Source organism: Cuculus canorus, chromosome 3 (assembly GCF_017976375.1).
Source record: "Cuculus canorus isolate bCucCan1 chromosome 3, bCucCan1.pri, whole genome shotgun sequence".
Lineage (NCBI taxonomy): Eukaryota > Metazoa > Chordata > Aves > Cuculiformes > Cuculidae > Cuculus > Cuculus canorus.
In genome coordinates this window covers 84,244,190-84,266,823 of record NC_071403.1, presented here as the reverse complement: position 1 = coordinate 84,266,823, position 22,634 = coordinate 84,244,190, and the positions used below count along the sequence as shown (strand labels likewise).

The 22,634-nt window shown below is 35.7% G+C and overlaps 1 protein-coding gene across 14 annotated transcripts in view; it reads left to right on the top strand.

Moving 5' to 3' along the window:
* KIF16B (kinesin family member 16B) overlaps window positions 1–22,634 on the top strand; it is a 135,501-nt gene that overhangs the window by 21,320 nt on the left and 91,547 nt on the right. For 13 of the 14 annotated variants that reach the window (XR_008448939.1, XM_054061081.1, XM_054061083.1 and 10 more), the window contains 8 exons: window positions 3,913–4,010; window positions 4,507–4,616; window positions 5,247–5,389; window positions 6,734–6,902; window positions 7,080–7,211; window positions 10,062–10,237; window positions 12,128–12,193; window positions 14,903–14,962. Coding sequence is in view for 13 of the 14 variants with exons in the window: in XM_054061081.1 (XP_053917056.1) it covers window positions 3,913–4,010; window positions 4,507–4,616; window positions 5,247–5,389; window positions 6,734–6,902; window positions 7,080–7,211; window positions 10,062–10,237; window positions 12,128–12,193; window positions 14,903–14,962 (954 nt within the window). In the remaining variant the exon portion in view is untranslated. Of the gene's footprint in view, window positions 1–3,912; window positions 4,011–4,506; window positions 4,617–5,246; window positions 5,390–6,733; window positions 6,903–7,079; window positions 7,212–7,355; window positions 7,473–10,061; window positions 10,238–12,127; window positions 12,194–14,902; window positions 14,963–22,634 lie in introns of those variants that run through there. The other variant, XM_054061079.1, reaches the window with a different exon arrangement.

The window sequence follows — 22,634 nt, the reverse complement described above, 5'->3', positions numbered from 1 at the left end:
AATCAGAGGTTATAGAAGCTGTTTACTGTACGGGTGACTAGGGTTGGAAGAAGTGTCTTTAAGTAATGCTTTGTTAATGTGGACAGAAAGCAATATTTTTTGTTCAGTAATAAAAGCAATAATTTCAAATATTACCACAATTTCTATGCCCAACTTGAGGCAAAAAAAAGCAGATAACTGATTTCGAGAACATGAATAATAAACTTCTTCTGAATAGATCTGTTTTGAGCACTGCAGTGAAGACCCTAGAAGAAGAAGGTGTGGTAGGAGCAGTATTTGGCAATTTGTGAGTAAAGGATGGGAGAAGTTTTTTGCAGTTGCCTCCATGATTGTCCAAGGACAGAAAAAACCTACTAAGGTGTTGGGAATGGAGCAGTTCAGAAGGGCAATTGATGAAGCCTGCTTGCCAGGCAGCCTCTACAAGTTTCATTCTTTAATCCTTGGGGGGAAAAAACCCCACATCCATGTCTTCTTCCAGCAGAATTCAAAAGGGGAATATTGTCACTTGTCCTTCCTTAGACAGATCACTCTTTTGAAATGTAGTAAGATTGGCCACTTTGCACCTTCTTTAGTTTAGGAGAGTAAATTAGCTGTAGATCTTATTCTTTCAGTTGTCACACAGTAAGCAGCTTTATACTTACCTTCAAAACAGTGAGGAGAATAGACTTTTGTAACCACTAAAGATCTTATGACCTAGGTGTGGATTTCTATTTCAGAAATTTATAAAAGTGACATATTTATGTGACTGGTTCACTATATGTAATGACCGTAATCATCAAGACATTTTGCAAATGAATAGGTGCTAAAGTTTGTTTGACGCTGTTCAATAATAAAGGACTAATCTTCTTGCCATGATACATAAATACTTTAATCTGGCTTTGTACAGAGCATGTATAAAATCTACTCAGCTGCCAAGTTAAATGCTTGAAAATTGATGGCCCTGTCAGAGGGACTACAGTGCTATAAGAAAACTTGAATTGGAGATAAATATTCTTTTTTCCCTACTTCTCCTTAGAATGTATGAGTTCTACTCTCATTTTGCCTTCAATATCTGCTGTTCCTCACTCTGGAAGGCTTCTTCTGTGCTAATGTGTGCAGCAATCACTTCAAGAAATGTGTGGAATAGTTAGAACAAGTCTTGAGTAGAGGTACTGGAATGATCAGAGATATATAAAATATGTTCTGTCAGGAAAGTCAGACTTCTGTATGCAGGGAAAGGAAGACTGTAGAGGAAAAAACATCTTCCAAGATGTGAAAAGCTGCTGCAGAAAGGAAGGGAACAATTTGTTAGTTGTGTCCAAGGTATATGGGTAAGAAATAAATTTAAATTGAAATAAAGAGTTCTCTGGTTAGATAGCACAGAAGGAAGACGGTCTTTGAATGAGAAAATACAACTCTGGAGTGAACTACTTATTTTGGTTCTACAGAGTTTCAAGACAGGAAACTCTGTAACCCAGAAAAAAACTGTTGAAGATTTAGTTGATCCTGCCCTGAAGCTGTAGGGTGTGAAAAGGCAAAAAAATGTTTAAATGTAGTTTCTAATAAAGAGTGTACATTCTGTAAGATGTACATTTTACTAACTAAATATGCTGGGAACTCTGTGTTCTTCCTTTCTCATCACTATATCGTTATGGTTGAAGTTACTCAGAGCTGATAATTCCTATTTTAAGAATTCTCTTTGCAGTTGCTAGATTATGTCAGACACTAATGACTTGCCTAAAACTTTGTGATGGATCTTTCATGTTTTTCCTTAAGCTTTAATTAAAACTATTCAGGTGTTTCCAAGCATGAGATGAAAGAAAATTCTTTTTTGTGTGTGTGTTTTTTTTCCTAAAAAAACCCAATATAAGATGTCTGTGGGAATTTCCAACACTGAAACCTGAAACTTTGTCTGGAGGTAGTTGATTGATACATATTTGGACAGGCTGCTCCTCTGCTACCAAAGGCAACTGTCTCAAAAAAAGCCTGATTGAACTGTAAATTTCTCCCTTTATCTAGGGGTTATTTTTTTAAAAACCAAGGGCTAAGTGTGATAGAAGGAGAGAATAGATTATTATTTCAAAGAATGAAGCCTGGTTTAAGAAGGACAGAGAGGTTCTGATTAAAAAGAGGAAGAAGCTGGAAAAGGGCAAAATAGAGATATAAAGTATGATAAAAAAAAAAAAAGAAGAGAGACTGGATGATGTATTTGGTATTGTTTCTGTGCAAAGGACAGAGAAAGAGGAGCTCAGAGGTGGCGCCTGGAAGAAGATTGCTGGGAAGAGAGAATACAGGAGGAAGTTGAAGAATGAGAACAGACGGGACAGCATGGGAACAGAACTTGAGCAAGCTTGGGCAAAAGGGGTCAGATTTCATATGGGAGTCCAAGCAGAAGAGAAATCTTTGCCCATGGGGCACTGGCCCTACCAGAGTTTCCTGCAGGGGATTTCACTGTCTTCTTGTTTTCCTGCTCTCGGGTATCTGTAAAAAGTCTTGGGTACCTGAAGTGCCTGGGCTATGCTCATGTTGGCTATTTGATGTTGTTTGCCCTAATTTTCCTCCTCCTTAATTAGAAGGACCCTAACTCTAAGAAAGAACATTCCTTGCTTCAGTGTTACATAGAATTAGAATCAGTCCATTGCATCAAATCTCTTCTGCATTTTTAGACTGAAGGTAAATTGTAGCTGACAGACTATTTTGTAAGCTACTTGTGCATTTGCAGCTCTGAGCCCAAAGCTCATCTGTATGTATAAGTCCTCTCTCCTTATTCCTGGGAGCCACGTTCACTCATTTCAGCTCTGAAAGAGTGTTAGCTGCTGTCTTCCTTCAAGTGGTGGGGAGGGAGGTGTGCTCAGCAGATAGTTGGTCATCTACCTAATAAGACTCAGTGGGAATGGAGCAGGTGGGAGCAAGCAGCTCCTTATCAGCTCAGACCAGAGCTGTGTGGCACTCTGCTGTTCCTCTCTGCTGTTGGGGAAAATCTTAATTTCGACTTCACTGCCTCACTGCTTGGCTGTAAAGGGGTCTCCTTGGAGCAATGGGAAAAAGAATACTGCATGCTAAGTCTCTGGTGATCTCAGTGGTTTTAGCTGCTGCTTCAGTCTTACATGTGTTTGACATCAGTGGTGAAGTAACAGCTTTACTGAGATGAGGCTCAGTTCTCAAATGCCAGCTTAACTGAGAAGATGACATCCTGCTGCTAGTGGCTGCTGTGTTAGCTGAAGTGGCAAGGACCCTGTAATGGATAGTTACAGCCCTGCTAGTAAACCACATAGTCTGTAGGGGTCCGTGAGAGGGAATATGTTTTTTTCTGTTTGCTTTATTAGACTCACCGTGCGCTTTATGCATAAAAACTATTGAACTGCAGAGCTGAGCGTTCGGAAGTCAAATATCAAATTTAATTTGGCTGCATTGCGGAATACAGTGAATGTAGCTTTAGTTTTGTTACCGCATGCTAATTTATCCAGAGGACTTGCTGCATCTCGCAAGACAGTAAGGACTGTGAGCTAGGGATTGGGGGTTTGAATGAGAATGGCTCGTGGATGAGTGCATATGTTTTTTTGTCCCATGCTTTGCAGATATTGCCAAATCCACAGTGAAATGAAGCAGGAGAAGTTAGAAAAGGTAGTATTGAGATAAGGGAGTTCATATGTTGCTCTGGACATCCAGTTTCAGCCTTAAGCGTCTGGTGTTCTTTAAACTGAGGAGTGAAATGTATCCCAATAGTGAAGAGTCACAGCTAGTATATGTGTTCCAACACACGCACATTAACGTGGCAAGGTGACTGTATGTAAATAAAGGACAAGTGTTTGCTGAAAGTTTTCATTTTTCCTTTTTTCTGGGTGCTTGAACTTTTAACTCTTTGGTTTTATTTTTCAAAATATACTGTGCATGTATATAGAGCCTTGGAAATAAGAATTGTTGTTATTGCAGGGTGATGAAGGTTTAATACCTCGAATTTGTGAAGGATTATTCAGCAAAATAAGTGAAAAAACAAAGCGAAATGAGGCTTCCTTTCGAACAGAAGTCAGGTAGGTCTTGGTGCATTGATAGTTTGCTAGTTATCAAACTTGCTTCAGTTACAGCCACTCTGTTTCAGTTATTATATCTGAGAAAAGTGTGTGTTTTTCAGATAACTTTCCATGCTTGGCCTCAGTCCTATAATTGATTTTTGTTGGCAGTTATAGTAAAAATGTGCAGTATTTCTAAATTCAGTCCAACAGCTGTGCGTTTTGCTTTATTTAAGTGACAGTGAAAATGCCTTTGTTACTAGATGCCATCTTCCTTATTTTCACCCTTTATTTCAGGCTGACATTTAGGAGCTTTTGCTCTTGGTAATGTCTGCTTCCTTTCTAATTGTTTTTTTGACTCTTCTCCTTATGATACAAGTCACTACTATCTTAAGCCAAATAAAGATCCGTTTGTTTCTCCACTTATCTTGTTTTCCAACACAGTGTTAACATGGTTTTCCTTTTATGAAAGACGCTTGAATCAGTGAGTGGTGTTCTAAATATTTTTTTCTTTCAGTTATCTGGAAATTTACAATGAACGTGTGAGAGATCTTCTCAGACAGAAGTCATCAAAAACTAATAGTTTACGAATACGAGAACATCCAAAAGAAGGGCCATATGTTGAGGGTAAAAACACTTTGTGTTTTGCACTGTATATTCGATTACCCTTATGTATTTGTACATGTCATGTCTAATTGCGCAGGGCGTTTCTACCTTTTAAAACATAAGAGGTGATGGATATATTGCTTTCCTTTGATGTAAAAGCATTAGAGGAGAATGGCCTCTCAGTTTGTATCTCCACTTGCTTTCTCAAATCTAGGATTATTATACAAATACAGTTTTTGTCTCTTAAAAAATTACAACATTTTTTTAAAGAATGTTAAGAGATGCAGTTGGTTTTAAGAATTTGTTGACTAGAATTTATAAATCTTTAATGTTTAGATGGAAAGAACTGTTAGGATTTAATTGTCTTAATCCATCTTCTGCCAGGGAAGGTTCCTGTCTCTTGAGAGATTATGCTTATGTTATTGCACGGAATACTTTAGTAAGATTGCATATTTTTTTCTTAATTTACTGTAAATGTGTAAGTTCTCCATTGTTCACATGAAGCTTCATTCGTTTACTTAAATGATAAACAAGTATGACAATAAACCCTAACTGCAGCAATACTTTGCAGTAGTGAGGATAATTTGAATCTTTTCGTAAAGAAAATAAAATGTTTGTATGAGTATATTGTAAAGTTCTTCTTTTCTTTAGATTTGTCTAAACATTTAGTGCAAAATTATACTGATGTAGAGGAGCTTATGGAAGCGGGAAATCTAAATAGAACGACAGCTGCAACTGGAATGAATGATGTCAGTAGCAGGTCACATGCCATTTTCACAATCAACTTCACTCAGGTAACACAAGACCTATGTATGGATATGTGTTTACATTAAGTAATTTATATGTTAATAAATCAGGTTGTCAAATACGCAAGTATGGGTAGATGACTATGTTCCTGTCTTGTGAATGACAAAGTAAGATGTGTGAAAATACTGCTTTGAGAACTATATTTATCAGTGATTATAATCTTTACAATGTGTAATCTTTAAAAATGTAATGTGATTACTTAAATATATTTGGTAGTTTTTGAGGAGATAATTATTGGGAATTTGGGCTGAATAGTAGCAACCAGTGCTGTCTTGTTTCATGATGCTGCTGTGTCAGGAGTGGGTAAGGAGCCATGTTGTCTGAGACTGCAGCCACAGCTTAACAAGGGCTACCTTTTATGCTCAGGTGTTATCCAATGTTTATTAAAAAAACTCTCCATGGCCCAAAACTTTAGAGTCTAGAAACGTTTCCTGCATGTTTTTCTGCTCTTTATTTGCTACTATTGGAAACTTATTTATATTCCTTGATTTACTGATGGAATAATAGACAGATTTAACTTGTTTTCTCAGAGCATAGTGATCTTTTTGTTTATACGTAGTAAACTCCTTTTCTAATGACTCCCAGTCTTCATCATTGTTTTTGAGAGGCTTTTTAGGCAGTCTGTGGATAACTTTGTAGATGAAGAGAAGGTAGCATAGAGGTGGTTCCCTCTCGCAACAGAACTTTAAATGTGTCCCTTGAAAAACACACACAAAACCCCATGCACCAGCTGTTCACTAATGGTTAGCTGCATGTAGCAAAGCTTTCAAAAGAGGATGAGAGGCAGGCAGCAAAAGATTTTGTTCTGTTGTTTTACTGTAAAAGTAGAAGAAAGTTTGAAACAGGGCAATCTGAGTTGATTTATATGACTTAAGATAAAGATTTGGAGGAAGCCTCCTTTAAAATCATCAAATAAAATTGCAATTGAACTTGGAGGCAGGGGGAGTAATTGAGTGTAAATGTGTCTGTGTATACTATAACTTGTTAAAAGCTAAATACAGATAGATGAATGTTGAAAGCTTAATATAATGAATGCAGCATGTGTTTGACATGCATCATGTGAAAACCACTTCACAGTTGTCAGTGCATATGCATAAGTGGCTAGAAAGCTACAAATAATACCATTTAAAGTAGTAATGACTTGCGTGGGAGTTATGCAGCAATTCATGATCAAATGCTTTTCTGTGGCATCTCTAATACATCTGTCTTCTGAAGCTCTGCTGTTGTAAACAATTCAGTCATGACATTAAAAAGACCACTAATTTGAGTTCAGTAAAATTTCAGAATTTCATAACTTAGCATATGTTTCTTTGCATTTTTTTTTCCCGTAGGCTAAATTTGGTTCAGAAATGCCTTGTGAAACTGTTAGCAAGATTCATCTGGTAGATCTTGCTGGAAGTGAGAGAGCAGATGCCACTGATGCCACAGAGGTTAGATTAAAGGAAAGAGTGAATATTAACAAATCTCTAGTTACTCTGGGAAATGTAATTTCTGCCTTAGGTAAGTCTGGTTTTGTGTTTGTCTGTTTTGTTTCTTTTTAGTCATTAAATACCTTTCTGTTTATTTACATTTCTGTCCATTTTTACTTACACAAATAGTGGCCTAATGCATATGATTTTTGAAAATAAATGAAAATACATAATTGCTATTTTTCCTTTTTCTACCTCTGTATCACAGCTGACTTATCTCAGGATGCGACAAATCCTCTTTCAAAGAAGAAGCAAGTATTTGTGCCTTACCGGGACTCTGTGTTGACTTGGCTACTAAAAGATAGCCTAGGAGGAAACTCTAAAACGATAATGATTGCCAGTAAGTGTTTTTAAGTTACTTTTTTTGCATCCTGAGCAGCTCATAGTTAATAGGAATGGCTGTAAATATTTAGATTCCAGATCCTTTGTTAAGGCAGAAGGTTGTTTACACATATTAATGATTTCTTTCTTTCTGAGTTTTCTAGTAACGCTCTGCCTTTACCTGCACGCTGCAGAACATGTCTTCTGGCCGAACTATATAGGGTCCCATTGTGTGTATGGGGACAATCTAGTTGTTTCATTGTGTCATGAACAATAGCAGGTATGCCTCCTGAATTTGAGAACTTCGTTTGCATCTGCAGATTATCTATTTGACTGCATATACCAGTGCCCGAGTGTTTGGTCACAAATGTAACAAGGAATCCAGATGTGTGTGTACAGATGTTACACATTTGTTTGCATAAGTAAGGATCATCCGAATGTATGTGCCTAATTGCTTGCATTTGCTCTGACATCTACCTCACTGCTGTGTTTCTTAAACATGTGCACGGTGTAATGATTAGCTGATCTGACCAGTTAAAACTTCAAGTAATAGTTCCTCTTTATTCTTGAGGTTCTTTTGCATTCCAGACAGCTCTGTTATCCTAAATGCTCAAACGCAGACCTGGATAAAGCCTTATACTTCTTTGCCCTTATGCCTCTCCTCCTCATGAGGAAGACTTTGATCCCCCATGAAAAAAAATAAAAATATATCCATCTTTGTGCATCTAGTTGATATGAGTCTGCAAATCAGTTTCCTTTTCTAAAATTGTGGGGTTTTCGCATTAGTAGCAGGAACAACTTGGACTCTTAATATTTCGTAGGTAAGACTAATTTTAATTTAACTTACTATTTGATGCACAGAGCATTTTAACTTTTTGTCTAAATTTAATTATTTATGATAAGTCATCTGGCAAACTTTTCTTACAGCTTCCTTTTTACCCATAGGAAGCTCTGTAAGGATAGCTTGGTTTAAAAACCTATCCATGGCATATGTATTGCATGTTTTTTCAACAAACTGGAATAGGAATTCCATTCCCAAAATCCCCCAAGTAAAGCTGGGAGGATGTTTAAGGTGAGAGGAGCATTTTGGAGGTTGAAGATGTAAAGTGTGAAGAAAAGAGCAACTCTGAAATTTTTCTCACTCTTTCCCGCTTGGATGAAAGGCAGGTTAACCAATGCAGTCCTGTCTTGGGAATGGTAGGAGAGCTGAATTGAAGGAATGAAATGCATTGGATCAAATTCTGGTTTCTCAATAGCTTTGCTATAGTCAAATTCTGTGGGTAGCAGTTCCTTTGTTGCATGATTGTGGCGGTATTTTTGGAATCAATGACACTTTGTTTCCTTAGGCTGGTCGTAGTAGTACCAAAAGAGGATCTCGGACCAGATTTGCTTTGTTTTTTTCTGGCTGTTGAAGTACCACTGTGCTGACATCTTTCTTGATGCTTTCTTTCAGTTACACAATTGAGTAACTTGGGTTTTTTTATTTTTTTTGACAGTGAGATTGAGAAGACAAGTTTTAGAAACACAGTAAGCTTTCAGTGCCTATACTAATGATTATAGTGCACAACTGCTCTTTCAGATACTTCCTTATCTATTAAGAATGCTTCTGCTCAGCAGAGCCCTGGCAGTTGATCTTTCCTCCAACTGTAACTCTACTGGTAATGTGGCTGAATTGCCTAACAGAGCCTGACAAGCTGTCTGGATACATTTAGGCTGCCTTTTCTGTAACTAAATACAAAAAAAAAGCAGGAAGATCATCTCAAACTGTAGGAAAGGCTCTTGGAAAAATACATCCAATTCTTATTTGTCATATTTCTGTAACTTAATGTAATATTTTTCAAGAAAGAGAATAATTGAGTAGTGATGAGGACTCAGTTGATAAAGTAGGACAGTGATAATGTGAGCTGAGGGACGTATAGTCTGTTGCCAAGTGCATCTCCCCTAATTCAGGGAGTCTTTACCACAAAAAGAATATTTACTACTCTTGGAAGAACGAAGAAGGGCAGGATATTTTGTTCACTTGATTGTTTTTTAGGTGTTGTCATTGTTTGATTACCTGGATCTCTTGTTCAGTTTGATTATTAAGATTTTTGGTCCCTCCTTGTTTCTACATGGTTATGTCTTCTGTGTTTTTGCTCATCTGTTTGGGTGCAATAATGACTTTTTAATTGGGAACATCTTGCATATTGTTAGGAAAATTAAGGAAAGGCTAGCATTAGCATCTTTATTTAAACTCCATTGTTTTTCTTACTTAAGTGGCCTGTAAAAATAATACTGGTTTATCTTGATGCATCAGATAGGTAATAGTTCTGCTTGCTGCCAGATACCTGCAGCTCAGCAGAACAGCTAGGTTTGTAAATTATAGAACCTCTCCTTTTTTTTGGTTTTCATGTCTACTTTTTGTTTGAATGCTGTTTTAATTTCCTTTTGAAACTTGGACTGAACTTACTGTGTCTTTACCTGAACTGATTTTTCCATTCAGTGATTACATTGATATGTACAAAATACTCACCTATTTCTCCATTGTTCTTAGAAAAGATTTGCAAGAAAGCCTTTAAAGTCTTCTATGCTTACCAGGGAGATGTATATGTGAAGTAGATTGACAGCAAGATTTCTTTACAACACATGATTGTTGGACCTGATTATTCTAATACACTGTTCTGATATAGTGTTTACTTAAGCAAAGTTATAGTGACATGAAAACAATGGAGCCAGATGAATAATTGAAACAAACTGTAGTCATCCTGGTTAATCTTATATTTCTGTCTTTTCATCCACATTAAGTTTATCTGACTTTTAAAATATAAACTAACTTTACTAAATGAAACATATGGTGCTGGATAAACTGTTTCTGATTTCATCTCCTTAGCTATTTCACCTGCTGATGTCAATTATGGAGAAACTTTAAGTACACTTCGCTATGCAAATAGAGCCAAAAACATCATCAACAAGCCTACTATTAATGAGGATCCTGACGTCAAACTGATCCGTGAGCTGAGAGCTGAAATAGCCCGATTAAAAGCCCTGCTTGCTCAGGGGAATCAGGTTAGCTTTATTTGAAATTTATGTGTAATTTTCCTTGAGTTATAACATCTATTTCTAGAATGTAATGAGATAATTATCTTTCATTATATTGATTTGAGTAAACAAGCTCTATGAGGCTATGGATGAATATTATTTTCCTGATTGAATCAGTTTCCATATGGCCAGTACATTACTTCTTTCAGCATAAGGGGGGAAAAAATTGTCATCCCGAAGCTTTTAGCTTTCTCTTAATATAATCAGAGCTTGGTTGCAGCGCACTGTGGAACAGGTAGTCACCACAGCATAAGGAGATGGAGCAGTAACATATTTGCTGGGTCTAGCCTGGTGGACTGAAGACGTCCTTTAGCTAGTATCATAAGGGACGCGGAAGCTATAAAGTATTTTAAGGTGTGTAAATATAAAAATGTGAGAGTATGAATGGCTTTAAACAAAATATTTTATTTGCATTTGGCTGCACAGTACATTAGAAATTCTGTAACATGCTAAGTATGTAAAAGTACCTTCAGTGGTGCTGTAAGAAAAATACGTATCACTCTATGCTTCCCTTTTGCATGATTCTTTCTTACTCTACTATCAGTATTAGCCGCTATAAATACTTGCTGCACAAGGTCAGTCAGGCTTTATTTCTCCTCTGTTTCCAGGATGGTGAAACCAAGCTAACAATAGGGAATATGATATTGGCTTAGGCCAGTCATGGCTTCTAAATAATGTCATTCGGGTCTGCTAGATTTCATATTTGAGCAAATATGATTTGGAAGTATCTGAGATGATACTTCAGGTTTATTTCTAGAACTATGTAATTTTATTTTAGATAGGCTGTGCACTATGGCATGTCAGTTCAGCATGATTTTTTTTCGATAGAAGGCTAGTACTTCAGCATAATTTCACAAAACATTTGCTGAAAAAGGAGGCGGGACCAAGCTGGAAGCAGTAATGGGTGTTGTAGATGGTTGAAGCAGAAAACTCTGTTTTGTTACGAACAATTAGAAAAACTCTATATGGGGTCAAATCACTCTATTATGATTGTGTTTGTCCTATATTTTTCAGGAGGGAAAGAATTTGTTCTTGAAATATGGTTTGATTCAGAGTTAGCAAGGTGAATGTAACTTGGGCCCTTTTGAAGATCTAATGCTTTGACCTAGTTCCACACTGTAAACCAGTGGATATCACAAAATAAATCTTGTTCAATTGTAGGATGTGGTAGATGGCTGTGTGGGAGACAATAGAGAACGCTCTTAAGTTAATTGAATTTGTGATGGTTAGTAAAACAGCAGGTGGTGTTATCTGTGCACAATAGAATATAAATCCCTGTATGATTTCTTTTGTGATCTTCCTTTATATTCCCAGAATACTGTATCACAAATGTTTCTGTAGATCACTGAAGATACTGGTTACCAAAATATAGGGCTGAATTCAGTGCGCAAGTTCTCATAGCAATGAGTATGCGTGTTGCATAGTGGTTTTCTTTTTCTTAGGCCATTTATGTTAATATATATTTATTAAAGTTAAGTGGTATACGTATGTCTTGTAGCAAAATGGTTAACTGTTGGTGCATAGTAAATTTTCATGTTTAACAGAAATACAAAGATAGATGTATCAGGAATTACCCATTTTAAACTTGTATCCAGGTTCAGTGTCATACGTGTGGCAATACATATACAAAATGAATGAAAATACTACTCACAAACTAATGATCTGCTTTGACAAGATCTTGATTACTCTTTTTACAGTATTTTAAGGTAAAATGATGTATATTGGAGTTCAAAAGACTTCATCCTAAATAGTAGAAAAAGTTGAACAATTGCATTTCTTTAATTTGACTCTACCAGCAATTGTTACATTTTTTCTTTGCTTTTTTTAAACTTGATGTTTATTTTTTATAATTTTTAGATTGCACTCTTGGATTCTCCAACAGCTTTAAGTATGGAAGAAAAGCTACAGCAGAATGAAGCAAGGGTGAGTTGTAATTTCATAATGATGTTTTTAAACTGAAAAAAGGAATGGGAGTGAGGTCTGGATGCAAGTGTGTTGGTAATTTTCAGGATATTTTTGATACATAACTAAACTTTCTCCTACCAAAGGGTGTTTTCTTGGTGCTTTTATTAAAAGAAAAATAAAAACCTGTGTGTGAACTTTAAATTTTGTTATCCTGCTAGTGAAAGATGACACTATGACTAAGAATGAAGTATTTTTTTTTGATAATTATATAACAGCTCTATTTAATAAAAATATTTGTTCTTGGGCCAGCTTGCCTTACTAAAAAATATATTTTTAAACAGAATAGAGAGGGAAAAGCTGCTAAATGGGAGTAATCAGTAACCAGCAATGACAAGAGCAAAGTATTTAATGTTTAGAAATTACAGGAGATTTGTGGAGAAAAATGGTCAACTCATGTTTTCGAGTAACTTGTCTTGTGGGGCAGGTTTTTAGAAAATTTTTGTCTTTAAATCTAGTATATACAAATCTGCTCAGTGCCTAATTAGCTGTCTTTTGAGGGAGGTCTAAGATCTAGGCGAGTGAACTTCATAGTGTGCCTCACACCAGGGTCTTTTGATAATCCAGCCCAGTGTAGAGGCTGGGAAAAATTTCCAGACAGTTTAGATACACCCATGGGGTCCAAAAGAGTTGATGTAGTGTTACTGTCATTTTTCTTAATTTTAAATCTGTCATTCTTTATTCTGTCATTCTATGTGAATTCTTTTCTACGTACTTGCCTGTTTTTAAAACTACTGCAAAATTAGAAAAAAAAGTAGTATTATTTGACTTGGGAGCAGATGAGAGGCAAGTATTTGAAATCATTCAGCTACCTGGCGGCAAAGTTATTTGCTGCTGTATTTGGTTCTGAATATTATAAGTAAAAAAGATGCCAATCAAATATAGCTATGATGTCTTAAAAAGAATAGGGGCTTCTTAACTAGTATAAATTGTTAGGTATACAATGGTGCTGCTCAGACGTTTACAATTAGAGAATGAATGTCTGTCTTTGAGAATCCTATTTTGACTTAAATAATCAGTAAGGGATCTGTCTATGCTCTTCAGGATTCCCAGTGGTATTGCCCATTATAAAGACATATTGAAATGCTTTTCAGAAAAATGATACTTTAAAAATAAACTTAATGGCAAAAATGGCTGAAATATGTGTATTAATATGAGCTGTAGCTGCAAAGTAGACTCCCAGGCTTCTCCATAAGCCTAGTTTCTGCTAGGAAGGCGTTTTAGAGCTCTGTAGTGTATGCAGGAATCTTTACTGTGTTGTATTCAATAATTAAAGCAGGACCAGCATAACCAGAGTCTGAGCCTTCAATTGCAATTTTTTTTTTGCATTCATGCTAGATTTTAAAATTGTTTTAGCTGAATCAGAGAAAATGGTAGTATTCTTAGCGTGTGTAGTTTGCTTTTATTTTTGTGCAGAAACATGGTTCTTTTATCTGAGTAGCTGAGTGATATAAACTGTTGACTGTAAGCTAATTAGAGGATGTTATTCATGCTCTGACAGTAATCACTGCTTGTCCTGCTCAGAAGCGTTGGCCTCTCTGTGTGGGGAGTATATTGAGCATATTTTATCTTTTGTCAGCCTCATTAGAAGGTTATGTGATTACTATTCATGATAATTACAATAGACAGAATCACTAAAAAATCTTAGCAAATATTGCAGTGGTTACAGCTTTTTTATAATTGAATGAGTGCAATAATTGATTTGTTTACACATATCTAAAGATTTTATCACCATATTTAAATTATTTGACAAATACAAGGTAGCTTTCTTTAATGAGTTGATTTGTCCTTTTAAATGTTGTTCTTATATAAATAATTTCTGAGGTGTAGGTATTATTCTGGTATGGTGAATAGCCTTATGATGGATTTCCTTCCTTTTAATCTTTTCCATTATTTTTTTTGTTTTAACATTCTGATTAGTAGCACTAGGACTGATGATGCATTGAAAGATGTGTTTAGTTTCTCTGTTGAAATCTTGAGATACAGGTAGAGATGAGAGAAGTTTTTAGTTCACATTGATTAATTTGCAGCTGATCTGCAAAGGCAGCTAGGATGGTAGGCTGCAGGTAACAAATGTGGAGATGTTTGGAGGAACTGCTTTGATGACCTTCCTTGTTTTCCTACAGTGGCTTTATAATAATGTAGGGACATAGGTAGTTTCATACTGAATGAATAGGAAAGGCAAGACAGAACCAAATATGTGACTTATAAGTTGCAGCAAACTTTGCTCTCATTCTCTCCTGGAGGCTGCCTGTCTGGTTCTTCCTTTGCATGCCATTTTCTGGAGGGTATTTTAGCCTGAACTTTTACCTGTGCTGTAAGAAACGATCTGTCACCTTTTTTACAGCTAAGGGATCAATCTGTGGCAGTTGACTTAATGAAGCATTTTATGGAATCATGCCGTTTATTTGAAAATGCCTGCCATTATTTGAAGTTCCCATCCCTGTCATTTGTTTCATTTTATACTACACATAAGAATTTTTTATCTTTCCTTTTTTTGAGAGAAATTGTAAGTAAAGTCATTTATTGTAGAAGCAACAGTGCTCTTCTACATGTTTAAGTATTCAACTTCACAAAGAATCGCACAAATGTTTAGTACTTCTCTGAGAATGGATTGTCAAGGACTTTAGAAGAGATGTGATTTTTTCCAATATTTGTTTTCTTTTATAGGTACAAGAACTCACGAAAGAGTGGACAAACAAGTGGAATGAAACTCAAGATATCCTGAAAGTAGGGAAAAGAAATAAATTTTCATCTTGGCATTTGTACTAGACTTCGAGTTTTTCCTTCAAAAAAGTTCTTGTTCTAAGTTACCTTCTTTGTTTTTTTCTAAGAAAACTAAACTTCTGCAATATTGTTTTGGCTTATTCCAAAGAATTTTTTTTGAGAGGTTTAAGAGTAAATATTCAGGCATATTTTTGAATAAGATTTTAAATAATTGTCAATAAAATGATCAGAACTCTTTCTTTTCTTTACCATAGTGACCTCAGTGCTAAATGGCTTATCTCTTTACAAGTCTTTATAATACTGCATATTTTTATTGAGTTGCAAATGAAGAAAACCTAGAGCAAGCACAAGTGGATCCCTCATCCCCTTTGTGTTGTATCAAAATCTGTGCATAATCACTTTTTATGTTATATTGAATATCTCAGTGAATGCGGTGGACAGTGGATACAGGGTTTTTTATTGGCCTTGAGATACGTGTTTGGTTAGAAATGGCTTATAAACTTGAAAAACAACTTTCGGTGGGATTTTTGTGGTTTAATCTCTTTCAGTAGCTCTTCGTCAAAACAAACTAATTCATCTGACCTAAGCATGCTCTGGAGTCCCAAGCACGGGGATTTTTGCAACTGATTAACATATACTGGCCTTTGTTGCGCTCCTTAAATGACTCCATACTACTTCTGAAACACTGAGATCCACACAGTGCTCTCTTGCATTTTGTGGATTTAGTACAGATCCAAGAAGGCAACTTTGTGATTTCCATGCTGTATTTTTAGCGTGATACAAACTGAGACTTTCGTATCCTCTGTATGTACCTTTGCTTTCCTGCTGCCCAGTTGTACTGGTAAGTTTTTGGTATTTTGCTTGTGATTAAGGTGATAGTCTGAGGTGATATTTTAGTGGAGGACTTTGATTCCATGCATGCATACAAGCACACGTGCACATGGACACACACAGAGACGAATAATTCCCACAATTTCTTTTCCATAATACAGACTTTTTTTTTTCCAAAATGTTTTAACTATTCTTTTAAATAAAAATTTTGAAAGCAAAGCTTAAGCTATTGTGGATTCTATATATGCTGAAGAGAAACTTGCTTGGACTGCAATTCAAGCAAGCATTTAGAAATATTTTTTTTAATTCTCCTTATTACTGATCCGAAGCTCAAATTTTGAACTTGAATTTTTACTGTGTATCACTTTTTGATTCCCATAATTTTTTTTAAGTTCACTACGGTGACTTCTATCTGACTTCCAAATAAGTTGAATGGCTTCATGCTTAAAAATAAAAATAAAGCACAAATAGCATAGAGAACAGAGCAGGGCTGGTAACTGCCTAGCAGATGGCATGACAGAATGGACTGTTTAATATCTGTCCAGATTCTGAACTGGGAATTACCATTTGCATGTTCCTCAGAGATGTTTTGGGTTGGATTTTACATTTTTGTTATTTTGAAGCACCTATAGGTACACAGAACTTGATTAATCCTCTCTTTAGTCACGTGTGGGTTAGGGAGTTCATTGTCATATGGAGAATTTGTGAATTTTGATCAGAAAGTGAACGTGATGTAGCATATGGTAAGTCTTTAAAGCTTTATGTTGGAAATGCACTGATTCTTGCGTAAAAGTTACAGAACTGTAGTAGACATGAACTGAACAATTCATATAACCAAGAGGAAAAACTGTATTTGTTAAATAGCTGAATATAAAGGAAGACAGACAGATCTTAAACACAGAAGATGTAATACTACTTTTCTGGTACTGTTATTTTAACTCATACAGCTTCTGTATTTTGCACTTTTGTGTGCTGATATTTGAGTGCATGGATGTAGCTCGTGTTTCACTTTTGGAGTAAAGGCAATGATGAGACTTTCTTGGCCCTGAAAAACTGAAAATCTGCAGAAGATTTCTTGGTTGTACTGTTTTATTTTACACAGTTTTACTGAAGCTATCCATATTTTTATTCACTTCTTGTTTAACGATTCCTGAAATCACTGCCAGCGTATGAGTGGAAAAGGGCTTTTTGGAAGTCTGCCAGGCTGAGTCACTGGAAAGCAGATTTTTAAACCGTAGAGAGCAGCGATGTTTCTTGTAATGGACTCCCTATAAGTTCACTGGCTTTTTTTGTTTTATTAGTGATATACACTCTCTTCCACACAGAAGTATAACACTTTGTTCATTTGTAAAACTACAGTGTCTTGGCACCTTCTGACGAATGAGACTGTCTTCGTCTGTCCAATTCACTGCAACATTTTCCATGCCGTAAGTCAGTAACTTTCAGGACTTTTTTAATTAAGGTACTTAGAACTTCACATTTAAAACCTGCTTCTACTTGCCTATCCTGGACTTGCAGTCCTGAGATAGTCCTTTCAGTTCTTGCCCTACAGCAGGCTTGGAGAATTAAACCCCTTTTGCTTTTCAATCCCCAAAAACTTTTGCTCCAAATCTTTTAGCCATATGACTTTGAGAAATTGTGCAAACACCTACTTATTACCTATTCATGTATCCCTGCTAGATGCAAGTGCGCTCACTAGTAGCTGAATGGGATTTCCTACTCTATTATATGTAGTTTTGCATTTTCGTACTAGGCTCTAAATATCAGAGTTCACATGGTTTCAAATTGTTCTCACAGGCTGATGGGAAATCTGTTAGTGTTAAATCCAAAATAATTGAAAGGATTTTGCATAAGCCTTTTAAAATACAGGAAGCAAGGCTTATAGGGCATGCTGGATCAATAGATACTGCTGGAAAAAATTAGCTGGCCTTACTGACTGCAGTTACTTTCATCACCCCTGACAAAGAAGTGATGCATACGGTTTTGCAGTCAAGATGTTCCTCAGACTTTTTCAGCCTTGCCAGTTATTTTGAACCTTGTTTTAAATTAGACCAGCAACATCTAAATGCTACCTTGAAAATAATTCATAGAAAATGGAAAATACTATCCAGCTAGAAAATACTGAGGAAGAGTGAATACCATGTGGAGGCAAGTTTTTGATAAAAGGTATTTGGCAGCTTAAAATTCAATTATTTCAGTTGGCACAGTGCCATTTGTGCAGCTGACATGTATGTCTCAGTATTCTTCCTTATTTCTGCTTGTAGCTTTCATCCCTTTTGACATTTGTCTCTGTGTAGTTCACCCGAAGTTATGGTTTTCCATCATAGTGTGTGTCTTTAGACTGAGTATGTTGAACTATCCTATCTATAAATGTTGTCAGTTCTGGGTTGGGTGCAGAGTCTGTATGGCTGAACGTCATTTTCAGCTGTGAACATCTTGTATAATCCTTCAGATACACTGTTGTCAGATTGCACACGTCTTGGACTGGTGATGATGGTAGTGTTGATAATACACTCTCTGTCATGCACCTGAAAGAAGCCCTTCGGTAGGGTGACTGTCTGGATTCCTCTGGAGTCTAAATTACTACTGACTCGCACCTAAAGCCCAAATACTCCTATTTTACTTATGTAAAGGTTAGGACACTGCAAATGTTGGGGTTTTAAATTTGTGCTGAGTCCAGATGCAGTATTCTTTACTGTGAAGCACGGCAGCTTCTTGGCATTGGCAATCTGTCTGAAGTGACAAATGTTGTTTCTGGTGGTGATGTTTGTTTTCATCCTTAACCTCATCACAATGACACTCTAATGGTACCAACCTATTATTGCAGTCTTTCCCTTGTCCCTCTTTTTAATCAAAGGGAGGGTGGCTTAATGCTTAATAAAGGTAATAAGTATATGGAATGGATAAAATACTGCATCAAAAATCAAAGTGGTAGTGTTTGATTTGAAGACAATAGGCTCTGGGTTATTTCTTCAAATGTCACCAGCTGTCAAAAGAATTGCACTTTACTAGACACACTACTTTACATTGCTTCTCTGTGTTCAGGTGACTTGCACCCTCAGCACTCAGTTAATTCTAGGATTTTGCTTTCATCTCACTCTCATTGAATCTTTCTTTCTTTTTTTTTAAAAAAAAGAAGAGGAGGGAAGAAAAACTATTTGCTCTTTTCCCTAGTTTAGTCTTTTTTGTATTGTTCTGTTAAAGATCAATCCTGGAATCTGTAATTTCTTTGAATGCTTTTTAAGACGTTAGGGTAACCTATCCAACTTTCGATTTTTCTTTTTCTTTGTGGCTTTAATTGGTACAAAACTTCTTTTGATGTGGCTGCTATATTTGACTGCATGTGTTGTCACTCTCCTAGAAATCTTTTTTCTTTTACTGGCATCTTATTTTTGTCATCTTTTGTACATATTCCAATTTCTTTTGCTAACCTTTAGCAGCTTTTATATTAATCTTTTTAAAATATGTACTCCTTTATATAATTCTCTGCTGTTTTCTATTTGCAACTTTGTTTTAAAATTCTGCTCCCCTTTATTGCTTGTGTAGAAATTAGTTTGACTTCTAGCTTTTATCTTCTTTGCGGTATGTCATTTGTACCTAGCGTTAAGGTATTTAGATGTTTGGGTTTTTTTCAGTTTTAAGTAGATTGAAAGTTACGTTTTATTTAGTTTCCTGTTGTTTGATTCTAATCATGTTATTAGCTTTGTGTGGCAGAGCTCAACTGGTGTCAAAGGGTGCAGAGAAATCTGTCTTCAGAGTCTGTTAAAGGACAGCGTCTTTTTTTTGGTATGTCTGTGTCAAATTCTCATTATCAATAGTTTAACTAGTAGCTGTTTCAGCTGGCTTTGTCGTGTTGCATTAGTGACACAGCCTGCCTTTTATCAATAATACTAATTCTGCTGCAGTACTTTACCACATGTTGTGTGAATATGTTACTGAACACAATTTGGTCTTTTTCTTTTAACCGGTACTAAACCAAAAAATAGTACACTTTTATGGTTTAACATTGGTTGCTCCTACCTGAGGAAGAAGGCTGCTGCTAACATGTATATCTTGAAGCAGTAATATCTACCTTTTTTTTAAATCATGCCTCTTTTTAAGGGAGATGAAATAGTCTTAACTTGCCATGATGAATAAATACAGACTACTACTGAATAGTTATTATGGTAGACATACTCATCTAAACAGGGAATTTTCTTTCTTTATGAATCTTAGCTATACCCATCAAAGACGTTGGGAGACCAGAACTCAAAGTAATTGTGCTGCTCTTTATGAGGTGCTGATTAGGGTGGCAGAAGCTAATAGATTTTGATTTTAATAATTTCCTTTCCAGGCAGGCTTGTATACCATAGTGAGCTCTGTCAAGAGCAGTTTGTTGTTTTCTATACAACTGCTGAATTAGTCTACATTTATTTGCATTTCTGGATAATTTTTAAACCACAGTTGCTGAATGGCTTTTGTACACCTTTATCTTCTTCTTCTGCCTGTTAAGGCTGGGCATACATTACCATTTTCCTGATCTATGCCTTTTTGTTACTTCCTATTGACCTTGACTGGCTTAGTTCCTTTTCCTTTTCTCACTTATTTTGTGTTCTACCTGAGTACTTTGCCCTTTGAAGAGCATTTGTTTTCTTCATTCTTTCATGTCTTTATTTTAACATGCTCAGTCCTCTGGTGAAAAGAGCTCTCAATTAACACCTGCTACTTTCCCATAAAATGCCACTAAGTCCACTTTTTGATATCTGTAGAGTAAAGAAGTTGTGCAAGATCTTGGGCTGCTGAAAAACAAGCTGTAGAACTTTAGAGGGTTACATATCACACATCACTAGTAATGATGAGAGTTCATTCTTCATGGCATGCACTTCTTGTCCAGAAACCAGTAGTTGTAATACTTCTCCATTCAATGCCTTTTTCAACCAACAAAATCTTGAGTTTTGTGCTTATTCCACTTGAAGATTACTGGAAAATTAGGAAACGAATGTATAATGTAGTTGTTCAAGATCACTAATGAGTAGCTGCTTATTAAAATTTAGATACATATACTTTTTATAGATATAACATTATGCATTCAACAGAAAACTATTTCTTGATATTTCTAAGAATTTGCATCACTTCAATCATTTTACCATTGGGTAAGTTGGGTACTGGGAAGATGTGTGTTATGAAGTTTTTATGAAAGACACCGATGAAGGCTTTAATCCTGCCTTTAAAAAGCACCTGTGACTTTTTGACATTTCTGGGTGCGTGCCTTCAGAATAGTTGTATTTATAGGTTGAATTAAAGAAAGGGACTTAGAGGTATGTGTGCATGTATATACAAAATTATGTATGCATGTTACTGTATTTAAACTGTTCATTTTCAGCTTTGGCATATGTGTTTATTTGTATGTTTGGCAGGAATAACACTTGTTCCTAAGAATTTTTCACATTTCAGTAAGTGAATCATTTTTGTAAAATTGTTGCTAGTTAGACATGTTGGTTAGTATATCTGTGGTTGGCTGTGTTTTAAGCATAACTGCGTTCTTTTAACGGAAGACTTAAATCTGTACTTTCATTTGGACAAATTTATTGCATGTTTCCAGTTCTTGTTTCCTACCTACAAGTTATGTCTCCTGCTTGAAATTTTAAGGAAGGCATTTAAAAATCACTGCAAAATTAAAATAGGATTGCATATCTGTGGAGCTGGCAGAAAGAGTTTAAGTCAGATAATACTGCTGAATTTCTTTTGTTTTAGAAAAGTTGGCAGAATAAATAGAATACCAACTCTGTTCCTAGGAATGTTTACTTTCTCAGCAATTGTTTGCCATCCAACAATTATGTAATTTATGTACATTTATCAAACTGAATTTGTTTGGAAAGGAAAAATGCATTAAATAGTCTCCTAGTAACATTGTGCTTAATAGGATTCCTTTCAGCTTGCTTGTGAATGTTGTGCAGAAGACAAGATGCTAAGAAGGTTTTAAAAGGGCTGATATTAATTATTCTTGTCATTCTCAGATATTGTCAGAAATCTCACAATAAGTGATAATAGCTTCCCTTTCTCTAGAGGCCTTTTTAAATGTGGTTTTGGTTTCTTGCACTAGATGTCACTGCAGATACAAAAATAATATTCTTCAGCATGCTTAATTCAGATTTAATTCAGATATTTTAAGGCAAAATGATTTGCAATATCTTGACTTTCATTGCTGTTCAGATCTACTAAAATAAGTTTATGAGACTGACGAAACACTGGTTTAGGAGCAAGGCCTGAAGAACTTGAGTAACTGTTTTGACAGAAATGCTTTAGAACAATCCACAAGTGGGATGCACTGTAAAGTGCTTATGTACATTCAAAATTATTGCAATTATTTGTTAGTACATTTTTAATTCTCTTTTTCAATTTAGTCTGTATACAGAATGTTTGACATATTACTTCATCTGAGGTCTGTAAAACTTATTTGCTTAACTTTGTTGTAGGTCTGAAATTTAGCAATATATAAGAACAGTTTCTGAGAGAGCTAGTATCTTTTTTTTGACAAGGGAATATTGTTAAGAAAGCGAATGCGCTTTTGGACATAGAAATCTTTCACCAAGCCACGTCTGCTATTTGCTTTCACTTTTAATGACTCTTGCAGTTCAAAAGCCAGTGGCAATGATATGCAGCTTCTATTTATAAACTGTGTCTTTTTACTTTTTTTTCTCTTCATTAATCACTTCTGTAGATTTATAATTGAATTTCAGTAAGTTTGGGTTTTTTCAGTCTTTTTTTGAGCAACTTCTCTGGCAACAAGGGGATGTTTACTCTTCTCAATCCTTCTATAGTATTTACACAAAACTCCTGCCTCCTGTGTTGACAAGTAATGTCT